At 49.9% G+C, this 16602-nt stretch overlaps 1 protein-coding gene across 1 annotated transcript in view; it reads right to left on the reverse strand.

Moving 5' to 3' along the window:
* LOC119974317 (scavenger receptor cysteine-rich domain-containing group B protein) overlaps positions 1–16602 on the reverse strand; it is a 49696-nt gene that overhangs the window by 25285 nt on the left and 7809 nt on the right. The window contains exons 2-4 of the mRNA XM_038813089.1: positions 9522–9827; positions 6678–6743; positions 4000–4314 (exon numbers count right to left, since the gene is read on the reverse strand). Of these exons, the coding sequence (XP_038669017.1) occupies positions 4000–4314; positions 6678–6743; positions 9522–9827 (687 nt within the window). The remainder of the gene's footprint in view (positions 1–3999; positions 4315–6677; positions 6744–9521; positions 9828–16602) is intronic.

Raw genomic sequence — 16602 nt, forward strand, 5'->3', positions numbered from 1 at the left:
CACCAAGATGCCCGGGCTGCAGAATTTGCCACCATCGCTAGGATGCCCCAGGTCCGGGGGGTAATCGATGGTATGCATGCTGTCCTGCAAGCACCAGGGCATCGAGGAATGCCATATATTAACAGGAAGGGGTTCTGCTGCCTGAATGTTCAGATCATGTACAACCACTGCTTCTAAATCATGCATATGTGTGCCTACTGTCATGTGAGAGTACCTTTAAGAAATGGGTGTTTATTACTGCAGTGATATCAGAGAGTGGGTGGAGCTGGGCTGTCTGTCAGCTTTTTACTTTCATTTTAGGCTGTTTGCTGCAGGGTGTGTTTTAGTTTCAATTTCAGTGTTGGAGCTGAAGCCAGACAGAACAGGTGTACTGTTGATCTCTCTGCCATGAAAAGACTATCTCTTGATCATTTGGCGAATTCAGAATTATTAATGTTCTCAGTAATGAATGTAAACCTAATGTGCTTCTGGTAAAAGGTGTTTTAAGTCTTATGGATGGTAAAAGGAAAGCTTAAAGGATTACTTAGTGTTGTATTCTTTGGGGGTTGTATTTGAATTAATGGTTGCTAAGATGTTCACTGTATGTTTTAAAAAGGTTATCTTGAGTTCATAGAATAAACATTGTTAAGCTTGAAAAAATGCTTTTCCACTTCTGCTCTACCACACCTGTAGAGTGGGCCATGTGCTCCCCATTCCACAATCTAGTAAAAGTTGTGGGTCAGGTGAACTCCATGATACACTCTGGGGTTCCCTAAACTCTGACCCATAACACTACTACCCCGGGAGCCTGCATGACAGCAACATCCTGGGATACTTGGAGATCCCGGTATCACCAGGATGGTGGGTTGGCTTGTGGGGGTCAAGAGATACCCCCTACGATCATGGGTGATGACGTCCATGCAGAGCACTAAGACAAAGGCAGAGGCCCGCGTTACCACCTGTGCTGCCATTAAGCAGTGCATCAGGCAGCTGAAAACCTGGTTCTAATTCCTTGACTGCTCTGGTGGTGCCTTGCAGTACACCCCCCCCCCCCCCCGCCCCCGAGGGTCTCCCGCTTTGTGGTGGTCTGCTGTGCCCTCCAAAATCTAGCACAGCAGTGGGGCGACATGGTGGAGGGAGAGCAGGAGCAGACGGAGGAATATGCAGCCTCATCTGAGGAGAAAGAGGTGGTCCAGGAGGGACTGGAGGATGAGCTCGAAGAGGAGCCAGGAGATGGAGGACAAGCGGAGGCAAGGGTCTGACATGCCAGGAGAACCAGGGAGGCCCTAATAATCTGCAGATTCTCCTGGGACGAGGCTGTGTCCATCAGGTCAACCCCCCACCTTTTGCCTACCCCCCCTATTTCCCTCCCTACCCCTCAATCCCCTTCCCCTCCCCCAATCTCCCTCCCTCACCCCTATTCTCTCACCCCTCCAATCCCCCCCACCCTCCACCTTTTCCCTCATACCCCAATCCCCCCGCATTGACCAGGTGTGGTTGCTGCCGGCATGAACCCATCGGGGTTGTCAGGCCGTTCGGCCCATCCAGGCCGGAGAATCGGCGGTCGGCGGGAAAAACGGTGAGCGGCGATACTCCGAGCGGGGGTGGGAGAATCGCGGGGGGTGCCAGAGCGGCCCTCCAGTGATTCTCCCACCCGGCGTGGGGAGCGGAGAATCGCGCCCCATATATTTTTTTGAAATAAATTTAGAGTACCTAATTCTTTTATTTCCAATTAAGGGGCAATTTAGCATGGCCAATTGACCTACCCTACCGGATGGGATTTATCCTAGGATTCTCTGGGAAGCTAGGGAGGAGATTGCTGAGCCTTTGGCTTTGATCTTAAGCAGTGCATCAGGCAGCTATTTCCCTCCCTTTGGGGCAGCAGGGTAGCATGGTGGTTAGCATAAATGCTTCACAGCTCCAGGGTCCCAGGTTCGATTCCCGGCTGGGTCACTGTCTGTGTGGAGTCTGCACGTCCTCCCCCTGTGTGCGTGGGTTTCCTCCGGGTGCTCCGGTTTCCTCCCACAGTCCAAAGATGTGCGGGTTAGGTGGATTGGCCATGCTAAATTGCCCGTAGTGTCCTAATAAAAGTAGGGTTAAGGGGGAGGTTGTTGGGTTACGGGTATAGGGTGGGTTTGAGTAGGGTGATCATGGCTCGGCACAACATTGAGGGCCGAAGGGCCTGTTCTGTGCTGTACTGTTCTATGTTCTATGTTCTATCTTCAAGTCATCTTTGTCTACAGGAATAGTGCCAGAAGACTGGAGGATAGTAAATGTTGTCCCCTTGTTCAAGAAGGGGAGTAGAGACAACCCCGGTAACTATAGACCAGTGAGCCTTAGGATGTATAATCATCTGGAAAGGAATAATTTGATTAGAGATAGTCAACACGGTTTTGTGAAGGGTAGGTCGTCCCTCACAAACCTCATTGAGTTCTTTGAGAAGGTGACCAAACAGGTGGTTGAGGGTAAAGCAGTTGATGTGGTGTATATGGATTTCAGTAAAGCATTTGATAAGGTTCCCCACGGTAGGCTATTGCAGAAAATACGGAGGCATGGGATTCAGGGTGATTTAGCAGTTTGGATTAGAAATTGGCTAGCTGGAAGAAGACAAAGAGTGGTGGTTGACGGGAAATGTTCAGACTGGAGTCCAGTTACTAGTGGTGTACCACAAGGATCTGTTTTGGGGCCACTGCTGTTTGTCATTTTTATAAATGACCTGGAGGAGGGCGTAGAAGGATGGGTGAGTAAATTTGCAGATGACACTAAAGTCGGTGGAGTTGTGGACAGTGCAGAAGGATGTTACAAGTTACAGAGGGACATAGATAAGCTGCAGAGCTGGGCTGACAGGTGGCAAATGGAGTTTAATGCACAAAAGTGTGAGGTGATTCATTTGGGAAGGAATAACAGAAAGGCAGAGTACTGGGCTAATGGTAAGAATCTTGGTCGTGTCGATGAGCAGAGAGATCTCGGTGTCCATGTACATAGATCACTGAAAGTTGCCACCCAGGTTGAGAGGGTTGTTAGGAAGGCGCATGGTGTGTTAGCTTTTATTGGTAGAGGAATTGTGTTTCGGAGCCATGAGGTCATGTTGCAGTTGTACAAAACTCTGGTGCGGCCGCATTTGGAGTATTGCATGTAGTTCTGGTTGCCGCATTGTAGGAAGGATGTGGAAGCATTGGAAAGGGTGCAGAGGATATTTACCAGGATGTTGCCTGGTATGGAGGGAAGATCTTATGAGGAAAGGCTGAGGGACTTAAGGCTGTTTTCGTTAGAGAGAAGAAGGTTAAGAGGTGACTTCATTGAGGCATACAAGATGATCAGAGGATTATATAGGGTGGACAGTGAGAGCCTTTTTCCTCGGATGGTGATGTCTAGCACGAGGGGACATAGCTTTAAATTGAGGGGAAATAGATATAGGACAGATGTCAGGGGTAGGTTCTTTACTCAGAGAGTAGTAAGGGCGTGGAATGCCCTGCCTGAAACAATAGTGGACTCGCCAACACTAAGGGCATTCAAATGGTCATTGGATAGACATATGGACGATAAGGGAATAGTGTAGATGGGCTTAAGAGGGGTTTTACAGGTCGGCGCAACATCGAGGGCCGAAGGGCCTGTACTGCGCCGTAATGTTCTATGTTCTATCATTTGGGTTGTGGCGGTGAGACCCACGCAGACACGTGGAGAACGTGCAAACTCTACGTGGACAGTGACCCAGGATCAGGATCGAACCCGGCTCCTCAACGCCGTGAGGAAGCAGTGCTAACCACTGCACCACTGTGCCGCCCAAACGTACCACATAATGCATTTAGTTCTTAACATTTGACATTGTATTTAGTGATAATCAGCATGCTTTGTACTTTGGGGACACATTTACTCAACAACATATCGGGGAACCATATTAATTTGGCTGGAGAGAAAAGAAACAAGCATTTTTTTTGTCGGTGAGGGGCAGTGGATAGATTAAATGACTGCTTGCTATACAAATTACCAAGATCCAGAAGGTTTTGAGAAAAAGGTTACCTGCACAGATGACTCCTGCATCTTCATGATGCCCACAGTTGTGCACACCCCATCCCAGACTGTGACAGCTCAGCAGCGAGGGCTCACTCCCGTCACAGTTGACGTTGTCCAACAGAATCAGCCCCTTTCCATATCCGAAATACGAATTGGTGGTGGAGGATATCGGCGTGCCACAGCCCATCTGCTGGCACACAACTTTGGCATCACTCATGCCCCAGTCATCATCACAAATAGTTCCCCACTGTCCTCTGTACTTTATCTCCACTCTGCCTTGACAGGAGTTGTAGCCATTGACTAAACGGATATTGCCCTCCCCTGTCAGGAGAAGAGATGGTTAATTTCCAAAAGATGAAATTAATTTACATTTGTACAATTTAGAGATTTGATATTATTATTATGATTCTTGTAATAGATTGGAGTGGGGGCGTGTTCTCTATTTCATTGAATAGCTTATGTAGTTCAGTGTGCAGGTATATCATCAGAACCAGAACTTCAAGCAGGAAAGCAGACAGTCCTGTTCTGCTGTACATGGATTTTCCCAATACATTTTCTCTTCCCCTCCCCCTTGCAGTGGTTCACTGCTGCTGGACAGTGGTGTCTTGGGCTGCCTGCCTTGGGCTGCTAGTGCATAAGTTTGAACAATGATTGATGGTAGGTCTATCTGCCTATGGGAGGCAATGACATCTGGCCAAACCTAACATCCAAACATTACAGGCTATCTGCATGAGTCCCTTTGTAGTGATCAAGAATGGAAATCTGGGATGTTGATCCTCCGTAATTGAGCAAGACAGAGGTTAACAATGGCCCCCTCAACATTATCGTGTCCAAGATCAGCAAACTCAACGCAAAGCAGGTTGTCAATTTCCAATTGAACCATTAGGGGAATTGGTGCAGAATTAATTTCCATTGGAAATTTCCTCAGACATGCAAGGGCCCTACCACCGTAACTTAGCCAGCAGTGTGAACCCGTAAGGAGGGTTTCCACCTTAGTTACAGTGACAGAGCAGGAGCAGGCGTTGGGGCAGCTCTGAGGACATTCCCAGCCACAACAACTGGCCCAGAAACTGTGGATTGTCAGAACATCATGGGAACCAACCAAGTTCAAACAGGATAACTTAATGGCTGAAGATTAAAGCACATTTCAATTCAAAAACTAGAGGAACAGCAATATTTTAAACAGAAATGGTGATTTATCTTTCTTCTTTTCTCACCTCTAATGGACACTAGCTCCTCTCTGCAGTATGAACCCATGGGTCCCAGTGTTTATTCATACAGAATCATAGAATTTACAGGGCAGAAGGAGGCCATTCGACCCATAGAGTCTGTACTGGCCCTTGGAAAGAGCACCCCACTTCAGCCCCACACCTCCCCCCGATCCCCGTAACCCAGTAATCCCTCCAAACCATTTTTGGACACTAAGGGTAATTTAGCCTGGCCAATCCACCTAACCTGCAAATCTTTGGACTGTGGGAGGAAACCGGAGCACCCGGAGGATACCCATGCAGACACTGGGAGAACATGCAGACTCCGCACAGACACTGACCCAAGCCAGGAATCGAAGATGGGACCCTGGCGCTGTGAAGCAACTGTGCTAACCGCTGTGCTACCATGTTGCCCAATACCACACCCATACAGCATCCAAAATTCTATGATTAACCTAGGACAAAAGTTCGGCACAACATCGTGGGCCGAAGGGCCTGTTCTGTGCTGTATTTCTCTATCTATTTCTCTATTTGTGAATGAAAGTCACCATAGTCCCAGAGCACCATAGGCTGCTCTCCCCTTTTGGGAGAGAGCTGACTGGTGGTGATTTAACCTGAGGGTCACCATAGCTCAGATGAGGGCAAGGATGAGAAGGCGGAGCCTTCATGGATAACATCAACCAGTACGGGAATTGAACCCACGCTGTTGGCATCGATCCACATCGCGAACCAGCCGTCCAGACAACTGAGCTAACCGACTCTGGATGGTTAAGCACACTCACCAGGAAATTCAGTCCTCTCCTCCCTCTTCCACCTCCCCTGTCCCCTTTCCTCTTCTCCAGCCTGGGAATTTCCATTCACATGCACCCCCATGTGACCTGAAAATCTCTAATCAGCACAGGGACCCAGTGAAAGACACACCAATCCACTAATAATAAAGTCAACCACTTTATTTTTCATTCATTCTTTTCCAAGTACATTGGCTCACGGAGTTTGGTTAGTCTGCCACAGGATAATGACGCATTGTCAGAAATCTGCCCTATTGCCATAAATGGAGCATGTGCCCAGAAAGCCTATGATAGCAGGGTCATTACAGACCAAAACACTGGCAGTGTGGTCAACAGTTCAGATGCTTTGATTGAGAGACGCTTAGCAGGACATCTCACAAGGACATCTGGCATTTTTAGTGTCTTCTCCACAGCTCACAATGCAAAAACCCTTGACCATGGAGGAAGAGAATGCCAACCTATAACCAGGTCTGCAGCAGTTCATAATGGAGTGTTAAGTGGATTTATTTCTGGAGCCTGGAATTAGACTTTGCTCTGGATGCTGTTAATGTCCAACCTGGCCGACACTTTCACTTCGAAGGACATTGGCAGTCTCTGTTCTCAATCTCATTGCATTGTAATCGTGCAGCTAGATCACTACACAAGGTAATAAACATGCTGACAGTGGAATTATTGTTATGAGTATTACCTTGTTTGTATTCCCAGGCAGATACTTGGCTTATATTTATCGGGTTGATTGGTGTGGAGCTGAAATCTAGAGGCAGAAAGATCAGTTAACATCGCACCATGGATAATCCAGTGAAGAGAAGCTTTGACACGGAGTTGATTTACCCTCAGTGCCCATCTTGTTGTTTGACGGACTCTCGTGGGGGATGGAAGATCGACAATCTGGCTGTCTGGCAGTGACTGTGGTGGAGCAGGAGTTGCAATCCACTGTCGCCTGGCATTCCTGACTCAGAGTGAGTGCCTGGGGTGGCGGTCATTTAAATAACTAGTTCTGGGAGGAAGTGTTATGGGCTTCATTAGGTAACCCTGTTAACCAGATCCTTTTCATAAAGTTTAAAGTTTTCCTGTTAATGTCTTCAGGCATTTCCCGTAGCCTGGAAACGACTCGAGTTTCCCACTTCCGCCCACTCCTTTGATATTTGTGCCATGACCCTGCAGGAAAAGGTGCAGAGTCCGAGGAACCCCAGAAGGAAAAAGCAATTCAGATTAGTATTCTTATTTCCCCATTTTACTGTTTTTTTCCTTCTGGGAATGCTGATAGGTGATGTCACCCTTCTGGGCCTGCCTCCTTCCTGACATCAGGGCACCAATGGGAGGGCACAGTCAGAGGTTCTGCCCTTCCCAGGGCCAGCTGAAAGATCTCAGGCCTGGCGATGACAGTATTAGCAATCACCACTGAAGGCACCAATACTGGACCCTATGTGGGAGTAGGGGGGGGGTGAGGGGGTGATGGCATTATGAATGGAGATTCACTAAAGTTGAAGAGACGAGTTGAAGGTGGTGAGGGAGGGGAAAAATGTGAAAAGCAATCTATTTTCCGTGTCGCAGTCACTGTGAGACTGCAGACGGGGAAATGAACTAATCCAGGCCCCTGCTGGTACTTTACTGAGGTACCAGTATTAAGTATTAAGTCACAAAACACCAGTCATAAAGCCATCCAGTTCCAGACAGTGGACAGATTCTCTAAAAGCTGGACTGTCTATATGATTGCCCTCAGCAACTAGGTCCTACCTGATCTTCAGCCCATACTGGATCACTTTACCCCAGGTATGATCACAAGGCCTTTAAAGAAAGTACATTGGATCCTGCAATTCTATAGTGATTCTAACCAGGCTCACAATGTAACTCCAGCAGGAGACTAACAGAATACCTTAGAAAATAACAGACGCGGCTATCTTTTTGCCATGTGTGATCAGATACCAGAATGTAAAGTATGCACACAATACAGGAAATACAGTAAATAAAAACACTGTTATTGGCATTGGCTCATTTATATAGCTGCCAAACCCATCATATAACTCCAGACAGGATTAATAAACTTGCCCCATTACCAGAATAACCAGTTTCAGTGTCACGTACATCCATCATTCTGACCAGATGGCCCACTGTTGAGAGGACCCACAGGGACAGTTACTCTTTCCTCATTCGAGCAAAGGTCAGACAGCTGGTCCCATTGAACATAGTTGAATTTTCAACTTGTTTGGCTGGATGATTGTCGGACGGGAATGCTGCATGCAAAACGGGTGGTCACAGAAAATCAAGCAAGGGGAATCATTTAATCCCTCTAGTGCAGAAGAAGGCCATTCAGACCATCGCGCCTGCACTGACCCTCTGAAAGTAAACCCTACCGAGGCCCACAACCCCGCCCTATCCCCATAACCCCAGCCCACCTTTGGAGACCTTAGTCAATTTAGCTTGGCCAATCCACCTAACCTGCACATCCTTTGGACTCTGAGAAAGAACTGGAGCATCCGGAGGAAACCCACAGAGACACGGGGAGAAATTGCAAACTCCATGCAGACAGTTGCCCAAGGCCGGAATTGAACTCGCAGGCAGCAGTGCTAACCATTGTGCCACTGTGCCGCCCCTAGTCAAAGTCAAACGTTTAGATGAGCCCAACGGGCTTGCAACTGGGCAACTGCCCAGCAGCCTCTGGTTTACTGCCAGGGCACAGCTGCCAACTGACCTCCAGCCCTCCCATGCCCTGAAGGAAAGCTGAGCACAGCTTGTTAACCCCAATGCCAAGTTTCCTTAGAGTGTTCTTCCTATTAGTTGGACGTTCGACAAAACCGCCACAAAATGGCACTTGATGTATTGTGACATTATTCATTTCCAAGTCATTCATCCTAAAGGTTTTCAGCACAGCAGATAATTCAGCCAATCATATCTGTGCTGGACCTTTGAAGGAGATATCCCATTCGCCCCACTCCCTCACTTCCGCTGCAAGGATATTCCTTACTGAATATTTATCCAATCCCTTTTGAAAGTTATTATTGGATCTGTTTCTATTGCCCTTTCAGGCGGTACCTTCCAGATCGCGACAACTCGCTGCATAAATAAAATACTCCTTACCCCTCTGTTTTTTTGCCAATTATCTGAAACATGGGTAGGCTGGTTACCAACCCTCCTGCCAGGAGAACCGTTTGTGCTTCTTCACTTGACATCATATTCAAGTATTCCAGCCTGACTCAGCTGGGATCTTCGACACCAGCAATGCATTTGCAGGCGTCTACCGGGGCTATGCAGCTTTCCACTTTCTTTAACCCTGTGTCCCAGAACATGCCACATATTTTGGGAGGCAGGGTGGGAACGTGGAGAGGAAAAGGAACACCGGAGTAAACATGGAATTGCCCGTCAAAATGGAAATTAAGATTACAACATTGAGGGGGGGTCAATTTACTCACCCCTGCCGAAGATTTGGCACAGGCGCTGTTTACCGCTGGGGTAAATTATATTGATCGGATTGTTAAGGGAATTACCAGTGTAAGCAAGTGCTCAAGTCTCAGATTAAAACTAAATTGTGTACCGTTGCATATGACCGCCACATCCTCATAATGGTTGCAGTTGTGGATGGCCCAGCCCAAGCTGCCACACTCGCTCAGTGAAGACTCTGTCCCTTTGCAATCCACATTGTCCAGCAGGATTGTACCCGTCCCTCTGCCAAAGGGCAAATTTCCTGCCACCGAGAGGGCACGCCCACATCCGAGCTGGTGGCAAACCACGTTGGCGTCGACAATGTCCCAGTCATCATCGCACACTGTCCCCCAAGTTCCATTGTAAACGATTTCCAAAAGCCCTTGGCATGGATTCCGCCCATTCACCAAGCGGACTGCTGGGATCAGAATACAAAAACATTGTGAAAACTGTTGATTTTCTTTAAAAAAAACGTTTCTCAAACGTTTCAGTATCCCTTCCCCACACACATATCCAATAAGCGTGTTGCACAATGAAAAGAAAGCTCAAGAAAGAGTCATCTTGGACTCAAAGCGTTAACTCTGTTTTGCTCTCTCCACGGATGCTGCCAAGCCTGTTGGGTTTTTCCAGCACTTTCTGTTTTTATTTCACAGTTAAGTACCGCCTTTACTAAGCTTAGGGCAACGCCATGTGTTTCACAACCAATGAACCACTTTTGAAGTATGCAGCAGTATTGGAAATGTGGCAGCTAATTTGTTCACAACGAGCTCCGACAACCAACAACGTGGTAACAACCAGACAATGGGGTGAATTCTCTGCCTCCCCAGCCGAGTGTTCCTCGGCGTTGAGCCGTCGCTGGCAGAGGGATTCTTATTTCTGCCGCCTTCTGCTGGCCAATGGGATGTCCCATTCTAGCAACGCCATTCCACCGAAAACCGGGAATGCACTGCCAGGGGAAGAGAGAATCCTGCCAGCAGAGAACTCACCCCAATCTCTTTCAGTAATGTTGGTTGTAGGATGAATGTTGACCTGGCGTCAAGGGAACGGAAAGAAAAATCTTGTTGGTAAGTGAAGGGAAAACTTTGTTTTTATTTATTTATTATCAATTTAAAGTACCCAATTATTCTTTTTTCCAATTAAGGGGCAATTTAGCGTGATCCACCTATCTTGCACATCTTTGGGGTGTGGGGATGAGACCCAGGTAGACAGAGGAGAATGTGCAAACTCCACATGGACAGTGACCCAGAGCCGGGATCGAACCTCGGACCTCAGTGCTGTGAATCAACAGTGCTAACCACTGCACCACCTTGCTGCCCATGGTTTAACAGAATATTAACCCGTTTGCTGGAGCTTCTTAAAAAAGATGATGCATTTCTCCCCGAACTGGTGGACAAAGATAGTTACATAAATTGTGCTTATTACAAGTAATGATTTGTTGGTAAGGGAGCCTTAAAATAGCCCTGGAAGCAAATCTGTCCTCAAATTGATCTCAAACTCACTAATCTGTCAGGAACATTTGATACAAACCAGATATTTATTCCGATTCAGAAATATTGGACGGAACTTTCCATTCTCTGCGCGCTGGCTGAGGCGGGAAATCTGACATGGAGCTCGCAGGCTCACAGCCGGGTTTTCTCCCCAGATAATCCTGAACTCTATGGAGAAAGAATCTGCTGGCGTGGCCCACTCTGCCATGCTGGTGGGGCAGGGCTGGAGAAAGGGAACCCTGAGATTAAAGGACGGCCCAATCTCTGACAGAAACCACAGGAATCCCTCCGCCACAGACACCGGGGGACAGCCCCTCCTCTCACACGCACAAGGGAACCCCTCCCAACTTAAAAGAGGAACCCCCGCATTGGGTTTGCCAGAGGGCGCCCCCCACGCACAATCCCCAGAGGGCAGTGGCAGGGTACTACCTGGGAATGTCTCCCTCCCTCCGGGAGTTATACTTACCTATGAACCGCCCACCGCAGATTCATCTTGGTTCCCATTTCTGAAAAGCAGTTGTAAACTTCGTCAATGTGATGCATTCCAAATGTGGGGCTTGATATGACGAGGAGCCACTAATTCAATAATATTTATTGAAATGTGTTTTCCCCCATTCCTGGGTGGAAACCTCGTTACATCGCCTGCGAAGGGCCGGCGACATTCTCGTTTTCTGACTCTCGTGAAATCTCACCCACGTCGCGGTTTGCGCTCACGGTGAAAAAGGATGCAAAATCGCAGCAATTGTAAATACTGTCATTAAAAACAATGCACAGGTTTTCTGATCAAGGCTGACGCAATAAGGATTGAACTGCCATTTTGTTCCCTTGCCTGACTCGTTCCAATGTTAACATTTGCCTTCAGTTGAAGGAGCAGATTTTCCACTTCTCTCCCAGGAAGTGGAATTGCAGCAGCAGATTGGTCAGCCATTAGAAAAACTATCCAAGTTTCATACTGATTGTAATCAAAGCCAATCTTTTGAGATCTAAAGGGTAATGTTCCAATTTCACAGCAAATAGGAAGTCTCACCCACTGAGAATGTCAAGGATTGATCCCTCTCCGAGAAACAAACCTACCAAATGGGAATTCTGCCACATCCAGACTTTAATAGTGTCAGGTGTGGCTCCATTAACCTCAGAGTCTGAAGGGTGAGGGTTGAAATCCCACACCAGAACCTGTGCACCCAAACCTAGGTAGACACACCAGTGCAGTGTTTTGTCAGTGCTGCACTTGTCAGAGCTGCTGTTTTTACCCTGAGGTGTTGAACATGCCCCATCTACCTCTCAGGGAGGTGTAAAAGATCCTCTTGCACTGTTTTGAAGCAGAATTGGGATGGTGTGCTAGCTGGCCATTGTTTATCCTTCAACCAACATCACAAAAACACATTGGGCGCCATTTAACCAAAACATTGTGGTAGCGAGTGGAACTGCCGCGATCGGCATCCGCTCGGACTGATGAGGACGTCACCACTATAAAAGTTAATTGGTCCACCTAACAAGGCCCCACGGGTTTCTGGCTGCAAATCATGGTACCTGATGTGACCATCAATTCACTAGAGACACGATTGGAAGTAAACTGTGGTTTTAATAGTCTTACAACTGAGCCAGCCTGCGACCAGAGGAACTGAGAGCAGGGCTTACGGCTGCAGCACTTTATACTTCCGGTAGTGGGAGGGGCCATGGGCAGTGCCATGGGCGGAGCCAAGGGTGGAGCCCTGTACAAGCTCCTCATCTCCCCCTATGGGCAGAGCCGCGCAACGGCTCACATACAGAGCCCACAAGGGCATAATACAATGCAATGCAATACAGTGTGAATTACAATACAGTATAATTCACCACATTCACCCCCTGTAAAAATATCAAGTCCGGCGGGGGTGACGGGTCTACAAGTTGAGCCAGTACGGTGGCCGAGTCGTCCTTTGGGATCGGCGGAGCACCGGGGTTGCAGCCTCTTCGAGTGGCTGGGTGGTGACGATCGGTGTGGGTACGAGGACGGATTCCGGGGGTGTTTTGGTCCGAGCTTCATACCTGACCGGTGCGACGTGCGACGTGATGGTCAGGAAACCGATAGGCGCGGGGGCGCCGAGCGTGGGCAGGGAACCTATAGGTGCGGAGGCGCAGGGCATGGGAGGTTGGGTGGGGTGTAGTGTGAGGGGTACCTCGGCGGTGGTGGTGGTAGTGTTGGATCCTGCAGGCGCCAGGTCCCGGAGGGAGACGGTGTCCTGATGGCCATCGGGGAATTCAATAAAGGCGTATTGGGGGTTTGAGTGAAGCAGTAGCACTCTCTCTACTAGTGGGTCTATTATGCGTGTCCGGACGTGCTTCCGGAGGAGAACCGGGCCTGGTGTCCTCAACCAGGATGGGAGCGAAGCCCCCGTGCTAGTGCCACTAGAGAAAACAAATAGTCATTCGTGAGGGGTCTGGTTGGTGGCGATGCACAGGAGGGGCCTAATAGCATGGAGCGCGTCGGGGAGGACCTCCTGCCAATGGGAGGTCGGGAGATTCATGGACCGGATGGTCAGTAGGACGGTCTTCCAGACCGTCACGTTCTCCCTCTCCACCTGCCCGTTCCCCCTGGGGTTGTAGCTGGTAGTCCTGCTCGAGGCGATGCCCTTGTTGAGCAGGTACTGACGCAGATCGTCGCTCATAAAGGACGAACCCCTGTCGCTGTGTACGTAGCTGGGGAAACCGAACAGGGTGAAGACACTGTGCAGGGCTCTAATGACTGTGTGGGAGGTCATATCGGGGCACGGGATGGCAAAGGGGAAGAACTCATCGATGACGTTCAGAAAGTACACATTTTGATTGGTCGAGGGGAGTGGCCCTTTGAAATCGATGCTCAGGCGTTCAAAGGGCCGGGAAGCCTTTACCAGGTGGGCCTTGTCTGGTCTATAGAAGTGCGGTTTGCACTCCGCGCAGATCGGGCAATCCCTGGTGATAGCTTTGACCTCCTCGGTGGAGAAAGGCAGATTTCGGGCTTTGACGTAGAGGGCGATCCGGGTGACCCCCGGGTGGCAGAGGTCATTGTGGATAGCCTTCAGGCGGTCGTCTGGTGCGCTGGTGCATGTACCGTGGGACAGGGCATCTGGGAGCTCATTGAGCTTCCCCGGTCGATATACGATATCGTAATTATAGGTGGAGAGTTCGATCCTCCACCGCAAGATTTTATCATTTTTAATTTTGCCCCTTTGCGAGTTGTCAAACATGAAGGCAACCGATCTTTGGTCGGTGATGAGGGTAAACCTCCTACCTGCGAGGTAGGGCGTCCAGTGCCGCACAGCTTCCACAATGGCTTGAGCTTCCTTTTCGACTGAGGAGTGTCGAAGTTCCGAAGCGGAGAGGGTTCGGGAGAAGAAGGCGACTGGTCACCCTGCCTGATTCAGAGTGGCAGCGAGAGCGACCTCTGAGGCGTCGCTCTCCATTTGAAAGGGGATGGATTCATCCACCGCCCGCATGGCGGCTTTGGCGATGTCCTCCTTAATGCAGTTGAAGGCCTGGCGGGCCTCAGACGACTGTTGGAAGAGTGTGATCTTAAATAGTGGGCGGGCTTTGTCCGCATACTGGGGGACTCACTGGGCGTAATAAGAGAAAATTCCCAGGCACCTCTTGAGGGCCCTGGGACAACGAGGGAGAGGGAATTGTAAGAGCATACGGTCCGGGTCGGGGCCCAGGACTCCGTTTTCCAAGACATAGCCGAAGATGGCTAGCCTGGTCGTGCGGAAAACACATTTCTCCGTATTATAGGTGAGATTGAGTTTCTGGGCGGTTTGGAGAAATCGATGGAGATTGGCGTCGTGGTCCTGCTGATCATGGCCGCAGATGGTGACATTGTCCAAGTACGGAAACGTGGCCCGCAGCCCGTACTGGTCCACCATTCGGTCCATTGTTCGTTGGAACACCGAGACCCCATTCGTGACGCCAAAGGGGACCGGAGGAAATGGAAGAGGTGGCCATCTGCCTCGAACGCTGTGAAGTGGCGGTCCTCCGGGCGGATTGGGAGCTGGTGGTATGCAGACTTCAGATCCACCGTGGAGAATATGCGGTACTGGGTGATCTGATTAACCATGTCTGCAATTCTGGGGAGGGGGTAAGCATCGAGGTGCGTGAACCGGTTAATGGTTTGGCTATAATCAACCACCATTCGGAACTTTTTCCCGGTCTTGACGACCACCACCTGAGCTCTCCAGGGGCTGTTACTGGCCTCTATGATTCCCTCATTTAGGAGCCGCTGGACCTCAGATCTGATAAATACCCTGTCCTGCAGGCTATACCACCTGCTGCGAGTGGCTACGGGTTTGCAGTTCGAAGTGATATTAGCGAAGAATGGAGGGGGGTCGATTTTTAATGTCGCTAGACTGCAGATAGTGAGTGGAGGTAGAGGTCCGCCGAAGCTGAGTCTGAGGCTCTTGAGATTACATGGGAAGTCGAGTCCCAGTAAGAGTGGGGCGCAGAGGTCTGGGAGTACGTACAGCTGGAAATTAGAGTAGCTGGCGCCCTGAATCGTTAGGGTCGCGACGGTGCACCCTTGTATGTGGACTGAGTGTGAGCCCGAGGTGAGGAAGATAGTTTGCCGTGCAGGGAAGCTAGGGAGTGAACAGCATCTTACCAGGTCAGGATGTACGAAGCACTCGGTGCTCCCAGGAGTCAAACAGGCACAGTGTCCTGTACCCATTGATTTTAATGGACATCATCGAGCTCTGGAGGTGCTTCGGACGCGACTGGTCTGTGGTGAGATAACCACTGTAGTTAGGTGAGTCATGTGTACTGCAGTAGGGGGATGTATGCCTGTACCTGTAATACAGGTTCCTCCGGTCAGCCCCTGCCGGCTAGCTCCGCCCACAGGGAGTTGTGTATAAATATGTATGAGAGCTGCTCAGTCCCTCAGTCTACAGTTTGCGGATGGAGGGACAACATCGTACAGCAATAAAGCCTCTATTGTACCAGTCTCTCGGCCTTATGTATAATTGTTAGCGCCACAATTTATTGCTGTACGATTTCCCAGTCACCATGGACATCAGAGTCAAGCCTGACTGTCTGCAGCTGGATCCACACTCGCCTCACGCCAGAAAAGACTTTGATCACTGGCTCGCAGTCTTCGAGGCCTACATCTCTTCAGCACACCCTCCCCCGACGGAGGGTCAGAAAAAGCAACTCCTGCACTCCAGACTGAGCTCCAGCGTCTTTCCGCTCGTTCGAGATGCGACCGACTATACCGCAGCTATAGAACTGCTCAAGGAGAATTATGCACCATCGACGAACACTCTCTTTGCGAGGCATCAACTTTCCACTCGCATCCAGCAGCCGGGTGAGTCGATTGAGGACTTCTGGAGGGCCCTTATACCTCTGGTACGAGACTGTGACTGCCGGGCCCTCACAGCCACGGAGCACTCTAATTTAATCATGCGCGATGCCTTTGTTACAGGCATTGCATCGGACCCCATCCGGCAACGACTGCTGGAAGGGGTCGCTCCCGACCTCGCGGCCGTAAAGGTCCTGGCACTCTCCATGACGGCCGCCTCCCGTAGTGCACAAACCTACTCCGCCAGCCACTCGGCCCGCCCATCCTACCCCTCGTGGACCCCACAAACGGCCCCCCAGGCCCATCCGTCCTACCCCGCGTGGAACCCGCAAACGGCCCCCCCAGCAGCCGCCCCCGCGCACTATGCCTGCGCTGCCCGCCGCACCGCACCCCCTGGGGGTCCCCGATGT

The sequence above is a fragment of the Scyliorhinus canicula genome, chromosome 12 (genome assembly GCF_902713615.1).
Source record: "Scyliorhinus canicula chromosome 12, sScyCan1.1, whole genome shotgun sequence".
NCBI classification, from domain to species: Eukaryota; Metazoa; Chordata; class Chondrichthyes; order Carcharhiniformes; family Scyliorhinidae; genus Scyliorhinus; species Scyliorhinus canicula.